Source organism: Zingiber officinale, chromosome 3B (genome assembly GCF_018446385.1).
Source record: "Zingiber officinale cultivar Zhangliang chromosome 3B, Zo_v1.1, whole genome shotgun sequence".
Classification (NCBI taxonomy): domain Eukaryota; kingdom Viridiplantae; phylum Streptophyta; class Magnoliopsida; order Zingiberales; family Zingiberaceae; genus Zingiber; species Zingiber officinale.
The window spans coordinates 121,814,303-121,837,485 of record NC_055991.1 but is presented as its reverse complement, the minus strand read 5'-3'; the positions used below and the strand labels follow the sequence as shown (position 1 = coordinate 121,837,485).

The 23,183-nt window shown below is 40.5% G+C and overlaps 3 protein-coding genes across 4 annotated transcripts; 2 read left to right on the top strand and 1 right to left on the bottom strand.

Annotated features, from left to right (window-relative positions):
* The first annotated feature begins 1,254 nt into the window (after positions 1 to 1,254).
* Positions 1,255 to 2,060, top strand: LOC121968572. The gene has a single exon (XM_042518893.1). It carries the CDS (start codon positions 1,286 to 1,288, stop codon positions 1,961 to 1,963), a length of 678 nt encoding a protein of 225 aa, XP_042374827.1. The 5' UTR covers positions 1,255 to 1,285; the 3' UTR covers positions 1,964 to 2,060.
* A 13,491-nt stretch (positions 2,061 to 15,551) lies between these two features.
* On the bottom strand, positions 15,552 to 18,165 carry LOC121967516 (ACT domain-containing protein ACR4-like). Of its 2 annotated transcripts, none has more exons than XM_042517798.1 (7): positions 17,738 to 18,165; positions 17,569 to 17,626; positions 17,375 to 17,489; positions 17,207 to 17,274; positions 16,522 to 17,112; positions 16,335 to 16,439; positions 15,552 to 16,207 (listed from the first exon to the last, which is right to left on the bottom strand). In XM_042517798.1, the coding sequence occupies exons 1-7, from the start codon at positions 17,806 to 17,808 to the stop codon at positions 15,863 to 15,865; spliced, it is 1,353 nt and encodes a 450-aa protein (XP_042373732.1). In that variant the 5' UTR covers positions 17,809 to 18,165; the 3' UTR covers positions 15,552 to 15,862. The 2 variants fall into 2 exon arrangements, with proteins under 2 accessions (XP_042373732.1, XP_042373733.1); XM_042517799.1 differs by having other exon boundaries at positions 17,581 to 17,626; positions 17,738 to 18,161.
* A 1,714-nt stretch (positions 18,166 to 19,879) lies between these two features.
* On the top strand, positions 19,880 to 21,060 carry LOC121968571. The gene is made up of 2 exons (XM_042518892.1): positions 19,880 to 20,072; positions 20,278 to 21,060. Exons 1-2 carry the CDS (start codon positions 20,013 to 20,015, stop codon positions 20,842 to 20,844), a joined length of 627 nt encoding a protein of 208 aa, XP_042374826.1. The 5' UTR covers positions 19,880 to 20,012; the 3' UTR covers positions 20,845 to 21,060.
* Positions 21,061 to 23,183: the final 2,123 nt, after the last annotated feature.

Here is a 23,183-nt window from a genome sequence, read left to right as displayed (position 1 = left end):
ATCTTCATTTTTAGGTTCAAAAGCTATATACTCATCCCTCCCTTATCATTCGGGTTCATCGTCATCAATCTTAAAAACCTTTCTATCTTTATATGGTTATATGTTTTAAGAAACATTGCAAATGCGTGCATACATATATAGGAGCTCTACTATTATCCAATTCCTAGTAAAGAAGAGAAGATGTAATTATACGACGAATCCTCTTAAATCAAATCACGATTTCTTAGTAACCATGGCATGCTTAAGATTATATTGATAAACACGAAATATTTCTTACTTTCGAAGGCCAATTTCTAACGTGTGACACTTGTCTCAGACAAGTGCAAAGTTGAGGAATCAAGCAACTTTGGACTTTGTTGCATCTTCTTTGTTTCCTTAACCCCTAAGTTTCAGGGTCTTTTTGCCCCATCGGAGCATCAACTATTCGAAGTCTTTCTCAAATCATTGCCTGACCACTGAAATGACTGCTATTTCTAATAAAGATAAAAGAGAAATTATCTAGATTAATCGGATCAAATTATCAAATCAAATCAAATTAAGTATCAGGATTATTCTAATAATTCTATTAAAAGATAGGACTCTGATACCATGTTAAAAGAAGAAGATGGAGAGAGCGAGAGGGAGAAATAACATGAGAGCAATAAAATCTATTGTTCATTGATATTTGCCCTAAGAACAATACAATATATAGGGTTTAAACAAGTACTCGGTCAATTAACCAATTAACAAATAATAGAATAATTTTAAAAGTTATTTTGAGAATTATTCTAATAATTATAACAGAATTATTAGAATAATTCTAATACTTAATTTAATTTGATTTGATAATTTGATAATCAAGATAATTTCTCTTTTATCTCTATTAATTTCAATCTCTATCAGAAATATTCCTGTGGATCACTAATTATCCTTCCAAGCACATGCATTTTTCTTTGTAGCAAAGGAAGGAGAAGGTTGAATATGTTATGCTTTTCAAAAGGTAGAAATATTTTTCCAATGCCATTTGGAAGGACGGCATGTATACCAGAGACTCATGCATGGATTTGGTCCACGTACGTAAAAGTAAAACTTTACAGTACTTTCCGTTGTTCAATCATGTATATTATTAATGCAAAATATGCTGCTTTGAAGTGACCTACGTGCGTGGAACAAAATCTAGTTCATCAAGAAACGCGTGTCGAGATTTCTAAGACTACCTTCGTTCCCCTCTCTCCCTATAAATCACTCACTGCCCACCCTTTGTTCGATGTTCAGATTTCTAAGAATTCTTCTTCTATTCACGATCATGAAACAAGCCTTGAAGTCGATCGAGATGGATAAGTTTCAAGCTCAAGGTGCCAAGAAGGTTTGCAGAAGAAGTGACCACTTCGTACTAACGATCCAAATTCTTCTCCGAGCTGCGCTGGTTGGCATGGCGCTTTACGGCCCCCATTTGCTCATTAAGCTTTGCGCCTCTATGAAATTACTATTTTCAGTTTGGCTTCCGAGCCTCTGGGCGCCAAAGTTCGCGTTCGCAGTGTGCAACTTCATCATCGTCTTCCTCGTAAGGCAGTCAAGGCCACCCGCGCCTGACATCTACCACGAGTACGCCGCGATGCAAGGCCATTGCTCGCAGCGTATTGTGGCTGCTGAATCAGTTAACGTGCGGAAGGAGATGCAATTCGTGGTAGCAGCAGAGGATGAGCCTTTTGTCGAAGTAGAGAAGGTAGGAGAAGAGAAGGCCGAGCCTTTCGTTGAGGTAGCCGATGTTGAATCTTCATCGACTAGTGTAGACGAAGTTGATGAAATTGTGGTGGTGAAAAAGGAAGAAGAAGAGACATGCGAAGGGGAAGAGGATGGAGTAGTATCGGAGGAAGAGGAAGGTTGGACAGTTGAGGAATTGAACAGGAGAGTGGAGGAATTCATTGCAAAGTTCAACATGCAGAGCAGGATGGAAGCCAGAATGCTTATTTGCTGCCATTGAAGTGAACAAATTTAGTTTAGCATGTAAAAAAAAGTGTTTAAAATTGTTCAAAATTAGATGCATGTGTCAAATAACTGGCACTTAATTTGTTTGATTAGGATTCATCTTCCTTTTTATGTTGTTGGTTTTGGCATTATGACATTATCCTTTCGAAATTAGTTGTAAACTCAAGGTGAAGGTTGAGCTCTCGCTCTTTAGAGTGGTATTGCTCCACTTAAATGGAACGTCTTTTATTATGAAATAGAAGCACTCAGACGACCAATTTTATTCTCAGCATGAACACTCTTCACGTCCAATGTTTGGCAATTCCATCAACACTCTCTTATGCAAACCACTGGATCATGCCATGAAGATACAAGCAGACACTTTCTTCCTATATGATGTTGTATTTTCGCATGTTGGAGAGCTTATTATATAAGATCTAATTAAAGAGATTGGAATCTTGAGATCAAGTGTTGAAAAAATCTGATGCATGAGAGAATTTAAAATTGGGGGATTTTTTTAAAGTAGTTATCCGTTAATTAAGTTTAGTTTATTTTTTATATTTAATTTTGTTCTAAATCTTAGTAACCGAGTCTTAATAGTTAATTTATCATAAATATTAAGAAATAAATCTAGTTGGTTATTTTTCTATTTAGATTTTTTTGAGGGTTTTGAGAGCTATATAAATCTATACTTAGATGATGTTTGAGGATAAGTTATTTTGATATTGAATCAATTAGTTTCGTTTAAGTCACGTTACGGCTATATCTCTTTTGTTCGTTATTTTCTGCTCTTATTTTCTCAAGAAGGTTTTTTAAAACCTATCTTGAGCTACTTCTTATTTTGTTATTTCTATCTTGTTTCTTCTTAATCCCTCTGTAACTTCACGCCCTAGAATAATCTATATTCTGCTCGGTGTCAGTTGGTATCAGAGCTCATTAAGATCCAATGGAGGGTCATCGTGGACGTGATCATGATCGTGAAAGGCAGGTTCTGGCTGAGGAAGCCTCACATTGTGATCGTAGCACCCAAGACGAGATTCAGTATCTACAGAAACAAGTCACAAAATTATCTCAATGTCTAGCGACACGAGAATGTAAATATCGTAAGTTCCTTTATTCCCTTTTTGAAAAATCTCTAATTTCCAATCAAGAAGAGTTGTCCAAGCACAAGTGTGGTTTCGAGAAATACGGGTTCAACCACCCCACCACCTACAACTTCGAGAGAACACCAACTACCCAGTGCCTCTACGTCCCCCCTTCCTCTCACGGTGGCGGAGACAACCATGAGGATGCAGACCTCGACAACATCGAGTACGACCAATCCTACTCTCTCGATCATCCAATTGCAGGAGGCAACAAAGACGACAACAAGATCGAATTATTCGGTGATCTAATTTACGACGAAGACGAGATCGAAGCACTAGACGAACCGATATTTGATAATGAAGTTGACGAGGTACTCTATGGTGATGACCATGAGATTTTGGTCTCATTTGAGGATGTAGTTTGTATAAGACCGTCGCGGCCGGCTAGAAGGGGGATTGAATAGCCCTGTAAAACAAAAATAAAAATTAACCCTTCTCGAACTCTTAAACTAACACTTGCATAAAAAAAGTAAACAATAAAACATAAAGGAAGTAAAAGGCACACCGGGATTTACTTGGTTACAACCGGGGAGGTTGTTAATCCAAGTAAGTTGAAGCACTAGTATCTCCTTCAGGCGGAGAAGCCTTTTACAGCAGTGAAAGCGCAAAACAAAGAAGCTAATCTAAAACTGAAGCGTACAAGCGTTGGAATTACAATTCTTGAATTCGTTGAAAAGCTTCTGGACCAAGGCTATATTTATAGCCTTGGTCGGGGCGCCCTGGGGGGATAAAATTTTATCCCCCAACGTTCAGATCGAGTTTTGACTCGATCTGTGAAAAAGTCAACTTCGGGCGCCCCGGTACGTTCCGGGCGCCCCGGTACGTTCCGGGCGCCCCGGTACATTCCTGGCGCCTTGGAGGGGTCCGGGCGCCCCGGACCCAAAAGTCAACTCCGGTTGACTTTTTCGGTCCGAGTCCTCTGCTCCGGCTCTGGTCGCCTCGGTTCGGGTCTTCAACTCTGGATCCGCTCGCTTGGGTGATCTCGGACATCCGGAAAAGGGCTCACCCGAACCCAACTTTCGGTCTTCTCGAGTGGGCTTCCGCTCGAGCTTCTCTTCCCTCGGAATTGCCGCGTGTTTCCTTCTCGTCCGCCGATGTACTCATCCGCAGTCTTCGTCCCTCGGACGCACCGCGTGCCGTCCTTCTCGCTAGCTGCGTCTCTTGCTCCTCGAGCAGTCTTCCGCTCCGGCTTTCGTCCCTCAGAACCACCGCAGGCTTCCTTCTCGTCCACCGATGTACTCTTCCGCAGCGCCTCGTCCCTCGGACGCATCGCGTGTCGTCCTTCTTGCTAGCTGCGTCTTCCACTCGACTACTTGTGCTCCTAAGCTCCTGCACACTTAGACATAAGGTTAGAAATACACAGGACCTAACTTAACTTGTTGATCACACCAAAACAGCCTTGGGGTTCCAACAATCTCCCCCTTTTTGGTGTGAGCAACCCAAGTTAAGCTAGGGTAAAAATAGACATAAAATAAACTTAACTAAATTTACAATTAAGTGCAAAAATAAAATAAGTTAAATTTTGATCTACCTCCCCCCCTAGACTTATATTTTTCCTTCTCCACCTTTGATCACATAAAAAATGGGGTTCTAAAAAAAAATCTAAGGGTAAAAACTTAGAAAATTTTGAGATCCTTCAAAAATTTGCAATAATAAACAGTCTATGAAAAAAAATTTTAAGTAAATTTTCTAAGTAAAATTATAAGAAAAAATTCTAACTTAAAACACCTTTGCAAAAAAAAAACTTTTTTTGAAAATTTTTCAAGAGAAAAAAACTTAAGCAGAAATTTTTAATTTCAGAACAACTTTTAACTTAGGCAAAAAAATATATCTTCTGAAAATTTTTCTAAGTATAAAAGAGAATTTTCTAAGGAAAAAAATATTTTGAAAAAATTTCTAAGTTTTCGTCATCAAAATTAAGAACTTTCTAAGCCTAAAACTTTATGCAAGAAAAATTTTTTTTGAGAACATTTAGAAAAATTTAAAAAAAAATTCTATGCATTTTTTTTTTAATTCTAATTCTTTTATCAGAAAGTGTTAAATTTCTATTTTAATTTATCATAACTTCTTAAATCACACTTTTTCAGATTTAAAGCAACCAATATTAAGCATGCAAAAAATTGTATCATGTTAATTTCTATTATTAGTTTGTCGAAATTCTTTAATCGACAAGTTATTTCTTTTAACTTAATATTTTTTGTTATATTTTGAATTCCTAATTCACAAAAATATTTTGATAATAAAAGTTCTAACTTGATAAAATTTTTCGACAATATAATTTGTAAAACATCTTTCGGCAAAGTTTCTACTTTGTAAAATTCGTTTGAAAAAATATTTTGTAATTCGCAGAAATATTTTGTCATAAATTCTAATTTGCAAAAATCTGTTGATAGTAGATTTTCTAATCCGAAAAACTCTTTCGATAATATTTTGATTGAATCACTCAAATGACCAGAAGTTGAAGTCCATACCTGACTTACCTTCTTGGTCGTTGATTCTCCCCCTGTTGCATTGCTTTCTTCCGAAGATTCTCCCCCTTCATTGATGCTCATTGAAGAAGAGTTTTCTGTGTCCTTGGGATGAAATTTGGCTGTTGGGGCTGTCGCGGCACTTACCTCGGTTTCGGACTCTTCTGACGATGGATCGGTGTTGGATTCAACTTTGACTTGTTCTTCGTAGAGCTTTAAGAACTTTTCCCAAAGTTCTTTTGTGCTTTTATATTCGCCAACTCTATCGAGATCTTCATTTGGTATTACGCTTAGAATGTGAAATTTTGCACTTACGTCTTTGGTGCTTCAAAACCATATTTCATTATTAAACAAATACCAAAATAAGTGTTTAGATATACCTCCATTTGTTTCTTCCATAAAGAAAACTCCCCCTCGAATGTTGGTGGATAGATCCTATCTCCGGCCATCGTTTTGTTGCTTCAGATGGCGGTTAGTCCTTCTGAGGCGTCTCGGCTTTGATACCACTTGTAGGACCGTCGCGGCCGGCTAGAAGGGGGGGTTGAATAGCCCTGTAAAACAAAAACAAAAATCAACCCTTCTCGAACTCTTAAACTAGCACTTGCATAAATAAAGTAAACAATAAAACATAAAGGAAGTAAAAGGCACACCGGGATTTACTTGGTTACAACCGGGGAGGTTGTTAATCCAAGGAAGTTGAAGCACTAGTATCTCTTTCAGACGGAGAAGCCTTTTACAGCAGTGAAAGCGCAAAACAAAGAAGCTAATCTAAAACTGAATCATACAAACGTTGGAATTATAATTCTTAAGTTCGTTGAAAAGCTTCTAGACCAAGGCTATATTTATAGCCTTGGTCGGGGCGCCCTGAGGATTCTAGGCGCCCTGGGGGGATAAAATTTTATCCCCCAACGTTCAGATCGAGTTTTGACTCGATCTATGAAAAAGTCAACTCCGGGCGCCCCGGTACATTCTGGGCGCCCCGGAGGGGTTCGGGCGCCCCGGTCAGTTCCGGGCGCCCCGGACCCAAAAGTCAACTCCGGTTGACTTTTTCGGTCCGGGTCTTCAACTCCGGATCCGCTCGCTTGGGTGATCTCGGACATCCGGAAAAGGGCTCACCCGAACCCAACTTTCGGTCTTCTCGAGTGGGCTTCCGCTCCGGCTTCTCGTCCCTCGGAATTGCCGCGTGTTTCCTTCTCGTCCGCCGACATACTCATCCGTAGTTTTCGTCCCTCGGACGCACCGCGTGCCGTCCTTCTCGCTAGCTGCATCTCTTGCTCCTCGAGCAGTCTTCCGCTCCGGCTTTCATCCCTCGGAACCATCGCACGCTTCCTTCTCGTCCACCGGTGTACTCTTCCGCAGCGCCTCGTCCCTCGGACGAACCGCGTGCCGTCCTTCTCGCTAGCTGCGTCTTCCACTCGACTACCTATGCTCCTAAGCTCTTGCACACTTAGGCACAAGGTTAGAAACACACAGGACCTAACTTAACTTGTTGATCACACCAAAACAGCCTTGGGGTTCCAACAATTTATGCTGTATCGGAAGACAATGCGAAGAAAAGGGAAACTACGGATGTTGAAGACATTATTTTAAACTCGAGGACGAGTTCTTTTTCAACCTGGGGTGTTTAATGCAGGAGTATCCAGTGACACAATCATCTCATACCATCCAACATAGCTATGTTCCCCTTGGAGTTGTTACGAGAAGAAAATAAAGTTACCAACTTTTCTTTTGAATCTAGAAGAAGGACGATCGAGGCTACTTACAAGGAAGATGATGAGTTCATGATCTTTTGACATGATTGCTCTCTATTCGGAGTCTGGACGAGATAGAATCCCTTCAGATTTGATAACTAATAACTTTACACTACTTTCTGTGTTCAGATTTTTGAACAAGATGAAGCACGAAGACAAGGTATATACTTTGCTTCCTTACAAAAGTGATAAAATAGACCTAGACTTGGATCTACCAGGTGCAACAACTCCTATCCGACTTTGCTAATTTGATGGTTGAAGGCCTTCCTCCGGGACTTTCCTCTAGGAGAGACATTTGACACCAGATTGACCTCATTCCGGGGTCAAGCTTACCTAACCGGTCGGCATACCGTGTTAGCCCTAAGGATGCTAAAAAACTACAACAAGTTGTGGAGCTATTGCGACAAGGTTATACTCGTGAGAGTATGAGCCCTTGTGCAGTCCCTTCCCTACTCATGCCGAAGAAAGACGGTTCGTGGTGTATGTGTATTGATAGTAGAGTCATTACCACAATCACGGTGAATTATATATTTCTGATTCCTCGCTTAGATGACATGTTGGATCAACTTCCCAGTTCAAAAATCTTCTCCAAGATTGATCTTAGGAGTGGATACCACCAGATTCGAATCAAGCCCGGAGATAAATGGAAGACCTCCTTTAAGACACAACATGGATTGTACGAGTGGATGATCATGCCTTTCGGGCTATCCAATGCACCCAACATGTTCATGAGATTCATGCATCAAGTCTTATGACCTTTCATGGGAAGATTCATGGTTATATACTTGGACGACATCCTCATTTATAGCCAGACACAAGCTTTGCACCTTGATCACCTTCGCGCTGTTTTTGAGAAGCTAAAGGCGGAACACTTGCTCATCAACAACAGGAAGTGTCCTTTCTTCACAACCTCAGTTTTGTTTCTTGGATTTATTGTCTACCGATGGTGTTCGTGCAGATCCATCAAAGATAGATGCAGTTTTAGAGTGGTCGCAGCCAAAACCATTCACGACATCTGAAATTTTCATGGATTGGCCTCTTTCTATCGTCGATTCATCCAAAATTTCAACACCTTATCACTGAGTATCTCAAGGGGCACGGGTTCAAGTGGACTGAAGTAACTACAACTAGTTTTCAACTGGTGAAGGAAAAGATGACCGAAGCACCCGTTCTAGCACTTCCAGAGTTCATATTCACGCTGAAGCATCAATCCAGGAGTCTTAATTATGTTGCAGATGCTCTAAGCTGTCATTCTTCCCTGCTTACTACCATGAGCATTAAGGTTGTCAGCTTTGGATCTTTCTTAGATATACAACACATTATCAGTGAATTGCATAACGAAGGACACTTTGACTGAGATAAGACATTAGCTCTCATCTCTTCCGACTTCTATTGAACCAAGCTAACCAGTGATGTAGCTCATTTTGTGGATTGTTGCTTTATTTGCCAGCAATCTAAGGGAACCCTCACCAATGATGATTCTATTCTAGTTGTGGTGGACCGATTCTCCAAGATAGCTCACTTTGTGGCATGTAGAAAAACCATAGATGTTGTTCGGATTGTCACCCTCTTCTTTAAAGAGATTGTGCGTTTACACGGTATTTCTCGAATTATTACTTCGGATCGTGATACTAAATTTGTCAGTCAATTTTGGAAGACTTTATGGGAAAAGCTAGGGACAAAGCAAAACTTCAGCAGTGCCTATCACCCTCAAACGGATGGTCAGACCGAGGTAGTGAATCGGAGCTTAGGAAATCTTCTGAGATGTCTCACAGGAACCAAACCGAAGCAATGAGATCTAGTTTTACCTCAAGCAGAATTCGCATACAATAGATCAAAGAACAGGACCATTGATTTGAGTCCTTTCGAAGTTGTTTATGAACGAAACCCATTTAGGGTGCTGGATTTAGTCTCTATTTCACATCCAGGACAAACTAACCCCAAGGCTGAGGAGATGGCCGAGTATCTTTGAGTTATTCATGAGCAGGTTAAGCAAGCTATTCAAGAAAGCAACACCGAATACAAGATCAGGGCAGATCAGCATCGACGTCAGGTTCTTTTTGACATTGGTGATATGGTTTGGGTTGTATTAACTCGTGACCATTTCTCTGTTGGTGAATACAACAAGCTCAAAGATCGAAAGATTGGACCTTGCGAGATACTAGAAAAGATTAATGGCAATGCCTACAAGTTGCGACTTCCTAGCCATTTAAAAACTTCTGATGTTTTTAATGTAAACCACCTAAGTCATTGTGCTCTGGAGCCGGATACACCCACCCTAAACTTGAGGACGAGTTCTCTTCGACTCCAGACGACTAATGCAAGAGAATCCAAAATTGGAGTTTTTTTTAAGTAGTTATTCGTTAATTAAGTTTAGTTTATTTTTTATATTTAATTTTATTCTAAATCTTAGGAACCGAGTCTTGATAGTTAATTTATCCTAAATCTTAGGGAATAAGTCTAATTTGTTATTTTTCTATTTAGGTTTTTTTGAGGGTTTTGAGAGCTATATAAACTTATGCTTAGATGATGTTTGAGGACAAGTTATTTTGATATTGAATCAATTGATTTCGCTTAAGTCACGTTACGGCTAAATCTCTTTTGTTCGTTATTTTCTGTTCTTATTTTCTCAAGAAGGTTTTTTAAATCATATCTTAAGCTACTTCTTATTTTATTATTTCTCTCTTATTTTTTCTTAATCCCTCTGTAACTTTATACCCCAAAATAATTTATATTCTGCTCAGCGTCAATATCCAAACTTGATTAATCATCAAGGTAGAAGCTTTGCACAACACCGCACTCACTCTTGATCGCCTTTCAAACAATATGAGTAATCTTGCACACTTGCAAGCAAATCGTTTAAGTACAAACACTTAACTCTACATTAGCATGTATCTAATTTTTTTTATGATATTTATTAATACAATTCTGATATTATTTAATTTATATAAATTTAGATTTTCACCTACACGACCATACTTGTAAATGAAGGTATTCACCAATGATGACAATTTTTTCAACATTTTCTTTTATAGTTTAAATAAAGCTCTCTTTTCCTTTTATGACATTAGTAACTCGTGAAGACAAATCAAAAGGACTCCTAATAGTCTAGAGAAAATAAATATTCACATTTGGAAAATCCAAAGGCATTTTGAAAAATAAAGTATGGTTTAAGGTGAAGTTTTCCCTTTGAAGTTTCAAGACCCTACGCCAAACTACCTACAAAGTAACTAACTTTCTATGCTTGTTTTTGGGGAAAGAAGTGTTGTACCTCGTGGTTATTTTGATGTGATGAACCAAGTTAGGTTGGGTCTTATTTGATTTTGATCCCTGTGTCTAAGTGTGCAGGAGCTTAGGAGCATAAGAAGTCGAGCGGAAGACGCAGTTAGCGAGAATGATGGCACGGGAAGGGAGCTGACAGGCTCGGTGCATCCGAGGGACGAAAGGGTTGCGAAAGAGTACACCGGTGGACTAGAAGAACGTACACGACGTTCGAAGGACGAGAAGCCGGAGCGGAAACCTGCTCGAGGAGAAGGTCGGAAATTAGGTTCTCGTGAGCCCTATTTCGGTTAGCCGCAATCACCCAAGCGAACGGAACAACGGAAGATCCAAAAGAAAGCTGGAATTATTTATATGCTGCAGTCAAAGGGCGCCCACCATAAGTATGGGAGGCGCCCTTCATAAAGGATGGGAGGCGCCCTCCATGCTTATTGAGGGTGCCCTCAACCCAATCTTAGTAGCCGTTTGGCAGCGGATAAAACTTTATCCGCTGCCTCGCTGGAGGCACCCTCCAAGCCCCTTGGAGGCGCCCTCAAGCAGTAGATAAGATTTTCTAGGGGCTATAAAATGACCCCTGGATATAGGAAACATACAACAACTTAAGAACAACTAATGTAATCATTTCCTAGAGATTTTTTGAGTTTTTCAAAGAATGTAAGAGGCTTCTCCGCCTACAGAGAATGAGACATTTTAGTAAAGCTTTGCAACCGCTTTGGATTAACAACTACCTAGGTTGTAACCAAGTCAAATCCATTTGTCTCTTTTCTTTTTTAATTAGTTGTTCATTTCAGTTTATTTTAATTGTGATATTGCTACTAATCTTCGTTGGAAAGAAGAGAAAGGTTTTATTTTTGTTTTCAGACGCTGCACCCTCTCACCGGCCCCGCCGCTGCGCCAACAAGTGGTATCAGAGCTTAACCGCCGACTGAAGCATCAAGATCAAGATGATGGCTGGTACAAGAATTCATCCATCAAAGTTTGAGGGAGACTTCGCACAATGAAAACGTCGAATGGAGGTATTCTTCAAAATAGATTTCAAAATTCTTTTAACAATGAAATATAATTTTATAGTTCCAAAAGACAAAGAAGAATATCAGTGGACGAAGAAGGAGCAAGCCGACTTCGTGGTGAACGGTAAAGCAGAATTCCATCTGCTCAACATTCTTCGACCCCAAGAGGTCAATCGAATCGGCAGTTACAACTCAGCAAAGGAACTTTGGGAGAAGTTTCTGGAACTGCACGAAGGAACTTCCGAAACAAAGCTTGCGAGACGGGACGTGCTCCGGAATCAACTGATGAATCTCCGGATAGAAGAAGGAGAGTCAGTAGCACAACTACACGGAAGAATTAAGGAGTTGATCACCGGACTAACAAATCTTGGAGAAACGGTAACGAATCGGGACACACAAAGGTATGCTTTAAATGTGTTTCCAAGAATACCCAAATGGACAACTATAGTAGACTCCTACTATATATCCAAAGATCTCGAGGTAAATAATTTAGAAATTGTTTTCTCTACTTTCGAATTACACAAATCTCGGTGCATAAGACAAAAGAAAGGACCAAGTCAGAACGTTGCCCTGAAAGCAAGAACCAACGATTCAGACTCCGAAGAATCAATTGATGATCACGAAGCAGCCCTAATGGTAAGAAAGTTCAATAAATTTATTAAGCCTAATAAATTTAAATCGCAGACAAAGAAGGATTACCGAAACAAAAGGAAGGTCCAATGCTACAACTGCAACGAAAAAGGACACATCAAGGATGACTGTCCAAAATTGAAGAAAAGGGACAAAGAAAAAGAAAAGTCTCAAAGACCAACATCCTCCAAATTCAAGAGTCTGAAGGTCACATGGGATAAATCATCGTCCTCCGAATATGAAGTTGAAGCCTACGCCGGACTTGCTCTAACAGCAATCCATCAAGAAGAAGATGAGACCAGCTCAAAGATGAGCATAGATGAAGGGGGAGGAACATCGGAAGAAAGCAGTGATAAAGGGGGAGCATCAGAAATTGAGGTACGTGCTCTATTTCCCAAGCAGTCCTTTAAATTTATTAAAAGTCTTACTAAAGATCTAGTTAAACTAGAAAAGGAAAATGCTGAATTGAAATTAAATTTAGCAAAAGCATGTCCTCTACAATTGTATGATAATCTAAAATTAGAAAATGAAAAATAAAAAATAGAAATCGAAAAATTGAAAAATGACCATGCATGCTTGAATAACTTTCAAAAATCAAAACTTAGAATTTCTGGTAAATTAAATTGGTATATTAGACATCACCAAGGTCAACTTAGAAAAATTTCCAGAGAATATGTACCCCCAAATTTTTAGTTAACCCAATAGGAAAGAACCTATATTGGGTTCTAAAGTCTTACTTAGATTAAACATTTTTCTAAGGCTTTCAGAAAAGATTAAATGTTTAAATTCTTTAAAAGGCTTTGTCTAGAAGTGGTTGATGATCCAATAACCAAGAAGGCCTAGTGCCTCGCCACAACCTGGAAGTCAACTATTGAATTAGATATTTAATTGACAAACTGATAAGCTTATGAAATTAATTAAGATAATTGCTTGTTTGTCAATCTTAGAAAAACTCCTTAACTTAGAAATTTCCTTTACTTGTTTTGTTAAATCAAGTTTTTCCAAAAACTTAAATTCTTACCCTTTTTTTTTTGTTTAATGTGATCAAAGGGTTTGTTTAATGTGATCAAAGGGGGTTGAGGGGGAGTAGGGGGAGTTAGAATTTTTTTTCAAATTCTGAATTCAAATCAGTTTATCTTTTACTTAGTGTTGCAATTTCTTGTTATTGCAAACTTTATACTTGAAATTTTTTTATTTGTCTATTATTATCCTAACTTGAACTTGGGTTGATGCACATCAAAAAGAGGGAGATTGTTGGACCCCATGATTATTTTGATGTGATTAAGCAAGTTAGGTTGGGTCCTGTTTGATTTTGATCCCTGTGTCTAAGTGTGCAGGAGCTTAGGAGGACAAGAAGTCGAGCGGAAGACGCAACTAACGAAAAGGATGGCAGGGGAAGGGAGCCGACGAGCTCGGTGCATCTGAGGGACGAAAGGGCTACGGAAGAGTACACCGGTGGACGAGAAGAATGTACGCAACGTTCGAGGGACGAGAAGCCGGAGAGGAAGTCTGCTCGAGGAGAAGGTCGGAAATTGGGTTCGGGTGAGCCCTATCTCGATTGGTTGTAATCACCCAAGCGAACAGAGCAGCGGAAGATCCAAAAGAAAGCTGGAGCTATTTATATGTTGTAGGCAGAGGGCGCCCTTCATAAGTATGGGAGGCGTCCTCCATAAAGGATGGGAGGCGTCCTCCAAGCCCCTTGGAGGCGCCCTCAAGTAGTAGATAAGATTTTCCAAGGGAACAACTTAAGAACAAGTACTGTAATCATTTCCTAAAGATTTTCTGAACCTTTCAAAGAGTGTAAAAGACTTCTCTGCCTACAGAGAAAGAGACATTTTTAGTAGAGCTTTACAACCACCTTGGATTAACAACCACCTAGGTTGTAACCAAGTCAAATCCGTTTGTCTCTTTTCTTTTTTAATTAGTTGTTCATTTCAGTTTATTTTAATTGTGATATTGCTACTAATCTTGGTTGGAAAGAAGGGAAAGGTTTTATCTTTATTTTCAGACGCTTCGCCCTCTCATCGGCCCCGCCGCTGCGCCAACAAGAAGTCTCTATGCATTGTTGATTTTGAGGGGATCTTCCTCTTAACTTCAGAGTTAGTAGGTGTGCAGTGGTTTCTGTCAATGAAATTGGATAAATATGTTCTCTGGTGGAAACTGAGGTGGACAAGTGCTTTCTGTCAATGAAATTGCCTATAACAATATACATTGTTCCTTAGAAGACAAATATTGGATGCACCTTAATTCGATATAAGGACAGCAAATTGTTTCAATGTGACTTTTCTCCCAGATTGGAAAAGGACCACCCTACAGAACCCAATTGGGCAGTGGAATGAAGCAGAAAAAATGGAGTTGAAATGAGACGAGTTGGATCCGACGAGGCATTGCTATCTACATCAATATTCTGCCCTGCCATCATCCTCTCCTTGAATCCTTCACTACCTTCCAAATTCACAATGTGATTTTTAGTGGCCAACAAATCTATGGACACAAGTCATCAACTGATAGCTATAGATCTCATATCTTTAGTAAGCCTCTTATTCTATATGGTATCTATCTCATTAAAAAAAGATTCTTCACATTAAATATGAAGCTTCACATCCATGTTCAAAGATTTCAGCAGATTCGGTGGTCAACAATGTAAGTACCAAGTCCAGAATAAGAAATTAACATAGATGTGAAGTAGGGACATGCTGCATGAGTTCAAGAATGCCTGGAGGTGCATATGCAACAAAATTCAAATAAATTTAACAATTGGAGATGCATAACAATTTGTCAGATGTCTCTGCAATGAGTTTTGTTACCTACAGAACACCTTTAAGTTGCAAAACTTCCTTAAAAGGAGATTCAAGTCATGAACAAAGTCATCCTTTCCCTTTATCAGTAACATTTGAATGCTTTGAGGCTGTTTCCACAAAACATGGAAGAACAGGGGGACATAGCAATGTAGGTTGTATCCATTGCATGTGGCAAAGAGTCACTGAGCATAAAATCCAGAAATTTATTGAGATAATATGGTTTGTTTATAGCTCGTCAGGATTTTTAACTGTTCAGTTAAACTTTCAGATCCCAGTCTACTGTGATTCAAAGGCATCGTTCTGATGGTAAAGATTCTCCTTATCTCCCTAGTTTATATTAAAAAACAAAACCTAGTGTGCATTCTGTTGTCTTATTCTTTGACTCTTCCTGTGAGCTAGAGATTGTTGGCCCACACACTTTGTCCATATGTTTTTATCACTTTGTGCAGATTTGATGCTTTAGTTCATGATAAGTTAGAAGCTTTGTGCTTGCCTTTGAGAAAATTACACAAGTTATCACTGTATCAGAGTAAAGATGCTTCATTAATGGTATCTTCATGTATCTGAAGTATTCTTCAAGAGAAAAGATGATGACTGCTCATGAAAGCCAAGGTCAAAGATTCTTTCATGCAATGAGTACATTTTGCAGCAAGTAGGAAAATTGAAGCAGTGCTTCTTTTGAATGTCTCATTTGCATCGAAGAAAGGTGAGGCTCAACTTCTTTTACAGCAGCCAACAGTTGAAAGTACATGGACTTCTTCCACAGATCCTCGGCATTCACTCAGGCCAAAGTGAAGAAGTCGATGGTGGTCAGTGAGGAGAAAACTGATCTCACGAGCTTGATCTTTTGAGCCCCAAGTTATGTAGCAACTTCTCTGATCTGGACCTGAAGAGACCGCCCAATGAGAATCTCCCACTCTCCTCTGCCGAAGCTTTTGCGTGCATCTCATCCTTGACTTGCAGAATCGCCTGCCCAATTTCGTTCCTCACTGCCTCGATCATTCGACTGTGAACAGGATTCCCTGAAGAATCTGTGACGTAGAACACATTGACAGCTTGAGATCCCCGAGTGGTGACCTCGGCCTGTGTGACTGAAAGTCCATTTTCTCTGAATATGCGAGTTACATCAGACAAGAGGCCAACTCTGTCTTCGCAGCAAAGTTCAAGTCTCACACCCTACTCACAATCATGAAAGTGTGAAGATGTTAGATTTGATGGAATCTATCTGTAATTAACAAGCTTAATATGTTCGAAAGTAGCAATAGATGCAGCATATAAACTTTCATTTCAGAATTTAGTCAACCTCTGCATTCCTTCTTCTGATTGCAGCCTCCAAGCAGAGGACTAGTCTTTGTCTCTCCCCTTCTGAACTAATGGGGCTTCCATCGACATGTCGAATGTAATATTCCTAAATCAAGATAGTTTTTAAAAAAAAAACAAAAGGAAATCTGAAGTGTTTGTTGATAACAATCGGTGAGGATGACAAAAACCTGATATGCTTCTGGCCCTTCGACAATCACAGTTGCATGAAACACCACATACTCCATGTCTGTGAGAGTACAAACTGTGTCGAACAGTAACTTGGGCCGATCATCACACCTCATATTCACCATGGAGTAATCTTTCTCAGTGCAATTCTCCACATTCACAACTAGCTTGCTCCTCTCCTCGCCGGCGGTGTCACCCCTGTCATAGTCCCTATCAGCATACAGCATCTGATGCAGTCTCCTCTGAGTGTGAGTTACTCCTACAGAAATTGCAGTCTTTGCGCTCCTCTTGTCTCTGTCTCCTACAAGGATATAGCGGAGGAGGCGTTTGATATTCGCAAGCCGGTCGCTGTTTTCAATTGGCCCTCCGCTTTCTTCATCTGTGATGTAGATAACTGATGCCATCCGCAAATTGTGTGTCCATACTTCAGCGGCAACGATGTTGCACTTGAGGTCCGAGAGAACTGCAAAAATCTCAGAGAGCAGGCCTGGTCGATCTCTGCCAACTAGTTCAATGGAAGTATGTTCCGATGAGGCTTGTATTCCCACAGACCTTCGCGATAACTGCGAGATTGATGCTCTTGCTGCTAATGACTGCAAGATGGAGAATTGACCATGAGAAAAAGGTTCCTTTAACTTCAAACATCATTTCAAAACAAAACCTATTGGGGGAAGATAATGAAAGGACCTTTTGAATGCGGTCGATGACTTCGCCATCGTAAATTTTGTTCCCACTTTGGTCCACGACATGGAACACTGCAAACGTCAATTTGATTTTGAAGCGCAGGGAAAGCAATGAGAAAGATGGGTGAAAGAGGAGTAGCGTAGAAGAGAAAAGAGAAGAGAAGGTGCGCACCATCCATAAACCACTCTCCATCAGAGGAGATGTAAGCCCTTGTGATGGTGAGGTTGAGGTCAGTCAAAACCTGCACCACCTCCAACAAGCTTCCTTGCCTGTTTGCACTGCCTACCTGCATGGAAGCACAATTCAGAGCACAACCCCAGAGAAAACATCAAACAACCCCCCACCCGCAAAGGGAGAAACCACACCGAGCAGCTGACCTGCACCAAGGTGGTTTTCCTGCTGGAAGTGTTGTCCACAGAAACCCTGAGAGATTAGATGGCTCACAGACTCGGAGAGGAAAGAAGAAGAAGAAGAAAGAACACTGTTCAATTCCAAAGGGACAGAGAAGAGGCAAGGCAAGCAGGGCCCTCTTACCTTGGAGGATTCAACTGAATCACCAACTTTTCATACTCATCATCAATGTCAGCCAAAAACTCATGGTCCATTGGAGCTACAACCAACAGTGCTAGTGCTTGTACTTGCTGTTACCAGTAGTAGGGGAGGAGTAGAGAAGCAGGTGAACACACAACCACTCGAGAGGATGACTGGAGGAGGAACTAACTGAAACAAAAACGATCCCTATCTCCTTGTTCTTTGACCCTTCCTATTTTAGTTACTCTCACACACACTCTTCTGAAAGGCTAGTCCTTTTTTTAATATTGCAGTGTGGGACTGTGTTCAGGGTTTCCAGTCGGCCTGTGACTGTTTTGTGGCCCTTGGATTGGTGAAAGGGTAGGGGAGAGACAGAAGTGGAGGAGGAAAAGGCTGAAGAAAGGGATTAAACACAGCTTTCTTCTGTCTTGTTCTTGTTTGTTCCTTGGGGAAGAAAACAAAGAATTAAGTGAATGTATAAAGTGGCTCACCTCACCACAACATATCATGTGTGTGGAGAGAGAGGACGCCATGGATGGAAAGTGGTCCCTGCGACCAGCTCCAACCCTCCATGAAGGAGGATTGGGGTAGGGTAGGGTGGGAGGGATCCATCACAGTTTGTGTTGCACCGAGAGACACTTCAGCCTGCTAAAACTTTGCAGTTCAAACTTGTCCACCGGCGTTTGGTCATCGGAAGCAAGCGTTCTCTGGCATTGAGTCAACTGCAAAGGTAAACAATTTCAGATTGAGTTGCAAAGTCAAGGGAATTACAGTGAGTTTGATGGAGCAACTCTACACCTGTTTTTTTTAATTTCTTTCTTTTCAGCAATGTTTAACAATCATATAAAAATATTTTAAATGCGCTTGGAAATCTTGAAAATTCCAAAACACCTCTTTAGTCCAATTATGGGCTCCCATCAAAGTGTTTGTTCAAATGATTTTGATGAATCTAAAAGTGAAAACGTATTTAAAATTATGGGCTCCCATCAAGGTGTATATTCAAATAATTTGGACACTCGAATCTATCCCAATTGGAGCTATTTGGCTTGGAGAATTGATAGAACATAATTGCATCTGTTCTTGGGGATGAGGCTTCTTGGATGAGCGGTCTCTGAACTATGATTCTGACCATTTTGTTCACTAGTTATTTCTTCTTCTCTTGATCTTCTTCTTCCTCTTAAAGACTATCTTATTCTTTTGGCAACCGAATACGCCAAATACAAACTTGTCACCATGTTTGTGCCCATTTTTTGAACCCATTAGAGATTTCCCCTCTGAAAATGAATTCAGAAGGTCGTCGTGCAAGCAAAAAAAAGCTCCTGTGGAAATTAATTTTGAAAAGTGATTAATTGATTAAATAAGAACATGTTATTTCACAAGGGTATTGTAAGCTATTTTTAAATTGAATAGGAAATTAAAGAGTTGGGGCGATTTGATTGAATAAAAAATTGGTTCACACATGGACATGATTTATCTCCTCCGTGTTGATCCTGGAAAGAATTGGTGGAGACGCTGTGGACGAACATATTCACCTTTTGCCACAATGAACGTAAAGATGCATGAGTTGAAAAACTTTCTTAGCTATTTGGGTAGTCCAGATAAACAAAATTCATCTCCATTTGATTTTGTCTTCGTTTGAGTTGAAGTCAATCCTTTGATCCTTATTCTTCTTTGTCGTCTCACTTGAACGGGTGCCTTGTTTGAAGGGGCAAAATCAACATTACCATATCCATGGACTGATTCCTTGATTATCAAGATGGGCTGCCGAGTTGGGCCCATAAGAAAAGAGGAGGTTGGACTCGATACGTGAGTTCAAGAAGAAGCTAAGTCTAAGAAATTTAACATGATTAACAATCAGATTCAGAGTTAAAGTGTGCTTTAAATTCTTTTCGTCTTCTATATGTGATGATATAGGCATTCTTGTTTTACCGGGACAACTCTCGTCGAGTTCTTCGACGCGTGTTATTCTGGAAGAGTCGGCTGCGTATTATCAATCACCCCAAATATGATGAGACAGATTTTTACCGCAGGACCTAACTCATCAGCCAATGGCAGGGTCTCAATAATTATAATCCATGAAAGTCCTAGCCACTAGCCAATAATTCATAAAGGAGAACAAAAGCTGCGGCAGCCTGCAGAAGAAGGAAGCCCAAAGCTTCACAATGTTTGGTCAGATGATCCTCCGAAGATATTTTCACCACCACCATGGAGAGCTTACTCCACGGTCGACACATGGCTGCTTAATTCCAAACACTCAACTTGACCTGCGATCATCCTTATGGATCTCACCTTTCACCAGCCTCCATCCACAGCACTCGGCTATTTCAGAAAGTCTAAAGTGAGCAAAGCTAAACCGCTTTCTTTTAGAAAGCCATCAATTAAATTTGTTATACGGCAGCCATGCTTGATCTGTAATCCTATCCTTGTTTTTTATTATTATTATTTTATTTTATTTTATTTAGTTGGCATTGGATATTGGATATTTATTATTAACTGTGGTAAAGTAATGGGTGGGTGATTCAATGTTCCTGTGCCAACTACAGGGACAGGGAAAAGGAGCGAGTCCTCTGTTATATTTAATACAGTGCGAGAAACTACAATTCCATTCGCACCGACCTCAGACGGAGAGAACAATGGCTTCCGCTCGCCTCCTGCTCCTCTCCGCCGCCCTCCTGTTCCATTACTTCGCCGCCTGTGCGCCGCTTCCTTCTCGAGATTCGTGCTTGGATGTTTCGCCTGCGGAGAGGCAGCGGTGCGACGTGTCGAGCATTAGGGTGCGGCAGACGAACAGAGGGCGGAGGAGGGGAGGTGCGACGATGGACCCGGTGTTCGAGGTGGAGGTGGAGAACGGGTGCTGCTGCGCCGTCTCGCGGGTGGTGCTCGTAAGCGAGGGCTTCGCTAGCTCGGTCCCCGTCGATCCCAGGTTGTTCCGGCGGGAGGAGGGCGGCGGCGGGTACCTCGTCGCCGACGGAAGGGAGATCCCCAGCTCGGGCTCTCTCACCTTCCGCTACGCATGGGACCGAGCCTTCTGCATGTATCCGGCGAGCTTGGAATCCAACTGCTCAGCGCTGGCGAAGCAAAGAGAAGCGATATCCGTCGATGAGAATTAGTTATTTGATTAAAGATCTTCGTGAAATCTGTAGAGATCAGGAGAAGCTGCAGCTTGTAAAATCATCTGAAAAGATTAGATATGCTTGTAAAATATATGATGTGTATCGTAATCATGTTGGTGTATCGAAAGAATTCGAGATGCATGAAAAAGAAGAAGAAAAGATTGTAAATTAGTTTATATTGTGTTTATAGGGAAGAAGAAGACTGTTTCTGTATAGGAAGAAGATTCAAATTGCGCAAATTAAAAGTATTGATTCACTAGACCACATCATTTGGGCTTGAACTGATTTATTCTCGCACATTGTGTCAAACAAAGCGAGCAAACGATAAAGTATGCTAAGAAACTTATCCGAACATAATCGCATTATCATCTGTAGACTCTTACAATTTCCTTCTGTTTTTTTTTAAAGATACTAATGCAATCTACACTATTTTGTATTTAATTTTTGTTATTATATTTCAATTATATTGTTAAATGGAGTTGGACGTTTTGGTGTTCGTTCATCTTGAATTAATCGAGAGCACAATAATTCTATATCATACCCAACATATCAGTTTTTTTAAAGCCTAATCTGGATGAGATTGAGGTAAGTTTAAGCAAACGGTTTATAGTCTATTGAAACATGATTAGTATTGATATGGTGCATAATGAATAGGGTCTGATAAGGCCAGGTAGTAGTCAAAGGGATGCGACAGTCAAAAGTCAGGGACGTAATAGTCAAAAGTTATGGGGGTATTGCAGTTAAAAGTCAAGGGGGCGTGACAGTTAGAAGTCAGAGGAATATAGCAATCAGTAGTTAGGAAAAAAAGAAGTGAGGTCGTCTGACATCATCAGCATAGGATTCCCAGTCAGATGCTTACAGATCGAGATCCCATATCTGAGACATGATGTGCAACCGAGGTAATGTCTGACCTACTCCAACTGGTCAAGTTTCTCAGTTCGGTCTACATATCTAGTCCTGGTGTTCTTAGTAGGCCAACTCCCGGTCAGATCTTTAGCAATCCAAACAAGAAGATAAGGCTCTCGCCACAGCTCATCAAGACTCGAGCCAGGTGTTATACCCGAAAAATCATCCCGGGTTGCCCCTAGTCAAACCCGGGTGGGGTAGAAGGCACTAAGTGATAACAAGGTCAGGGAATCGTAACCGCCTATCAGAAAATAACTGTTGTATGTCAGGGAATATTCCAATAGTCTACGGTCATCTACGACTGGAACCTTCTTCCAGTCCATGGGAGAGTGTCATGCGTCCTCCATCACCCAACAGGTCCTGACGCCCAATATTCTCTGACATCGGTCAGGCACCAGAGGTAAGCACAGTCATATAAAAAGGGAGGTCCTCTCCCTTGAGTAGGTACGCACACATTTGTACTTGTCCTCTACAGTTCCTTTTCCTTCGTACACCTTTCTTCTAGGGAAAAAATACCTGACTTGAGCGTCGGAGGGCCTGCTCTGGGGACTTTTTCCTTGGTTTCTGACCTCTAACGTTCCGTGTGCTTGTCTAAGTGCGCACAGAACTCAAGTACCGTCGGCTTAGTTATCGTCATCCATCAGCGCCACGTCGTGGTCTATTCTCTTGGGCACATACGATAAGGGTATCTTAGTCGTCTCTCCGTCAACACCAATAACAACTCATCCAACCTTCGTCTAACTCAGATTCCGGAAAGGATCAAGTATATATGGTAATAGATGATTATCCTCATATTGGTGCTCTTCGTAGTACATTCTCAAATTATGTAAATGAAGGTAAATCATAGGATAAGTTTTGATCGTCAAGTGAGTAGGAGATGAGAGGAGTTTTTTTTCCAGGGTATACATTCGCTGCAAATTGATCTCTACCCATTGTAGTAAATCTATCACCATATATATATAAGCGGTTGTATATATATATACATCCAACGTCGGCAATCTAACGTTGCCAAAATCTAAGTTTTTTAACGTCTCTCATCTGTATGCAATAACTCTCTTCTCTCTCCTTTGATTGCATGCAAGGTAGTAGAAGCCAGCACCAAGGTGGTGCTATGGTATTGGTTTGTAAAAATCAACATCAAGGTGATGTTGATTTCTACAAACGAGCATCATTTGGTGTTAGTTCATGAACTAAGTATTAATTTCTACAAACTAACACCACTTAGTGCTAGTACTGGTCTTTAAAGAGTAGCTCCAATGTTCTAGCTAGTTTTTAAAGACTCTTCCAACGTGCTGGTCTTTAAAAACTAGCACAAGCATGTTGGAACTGGTATTTGTGCTAGTCTTTAAAGACCAGCATCACCTTCATTCTAGTTTGTAGAAATTAGCACCAAGGTGGATGATGCTCGTTTGGTGGTGTCAGCGTCACCA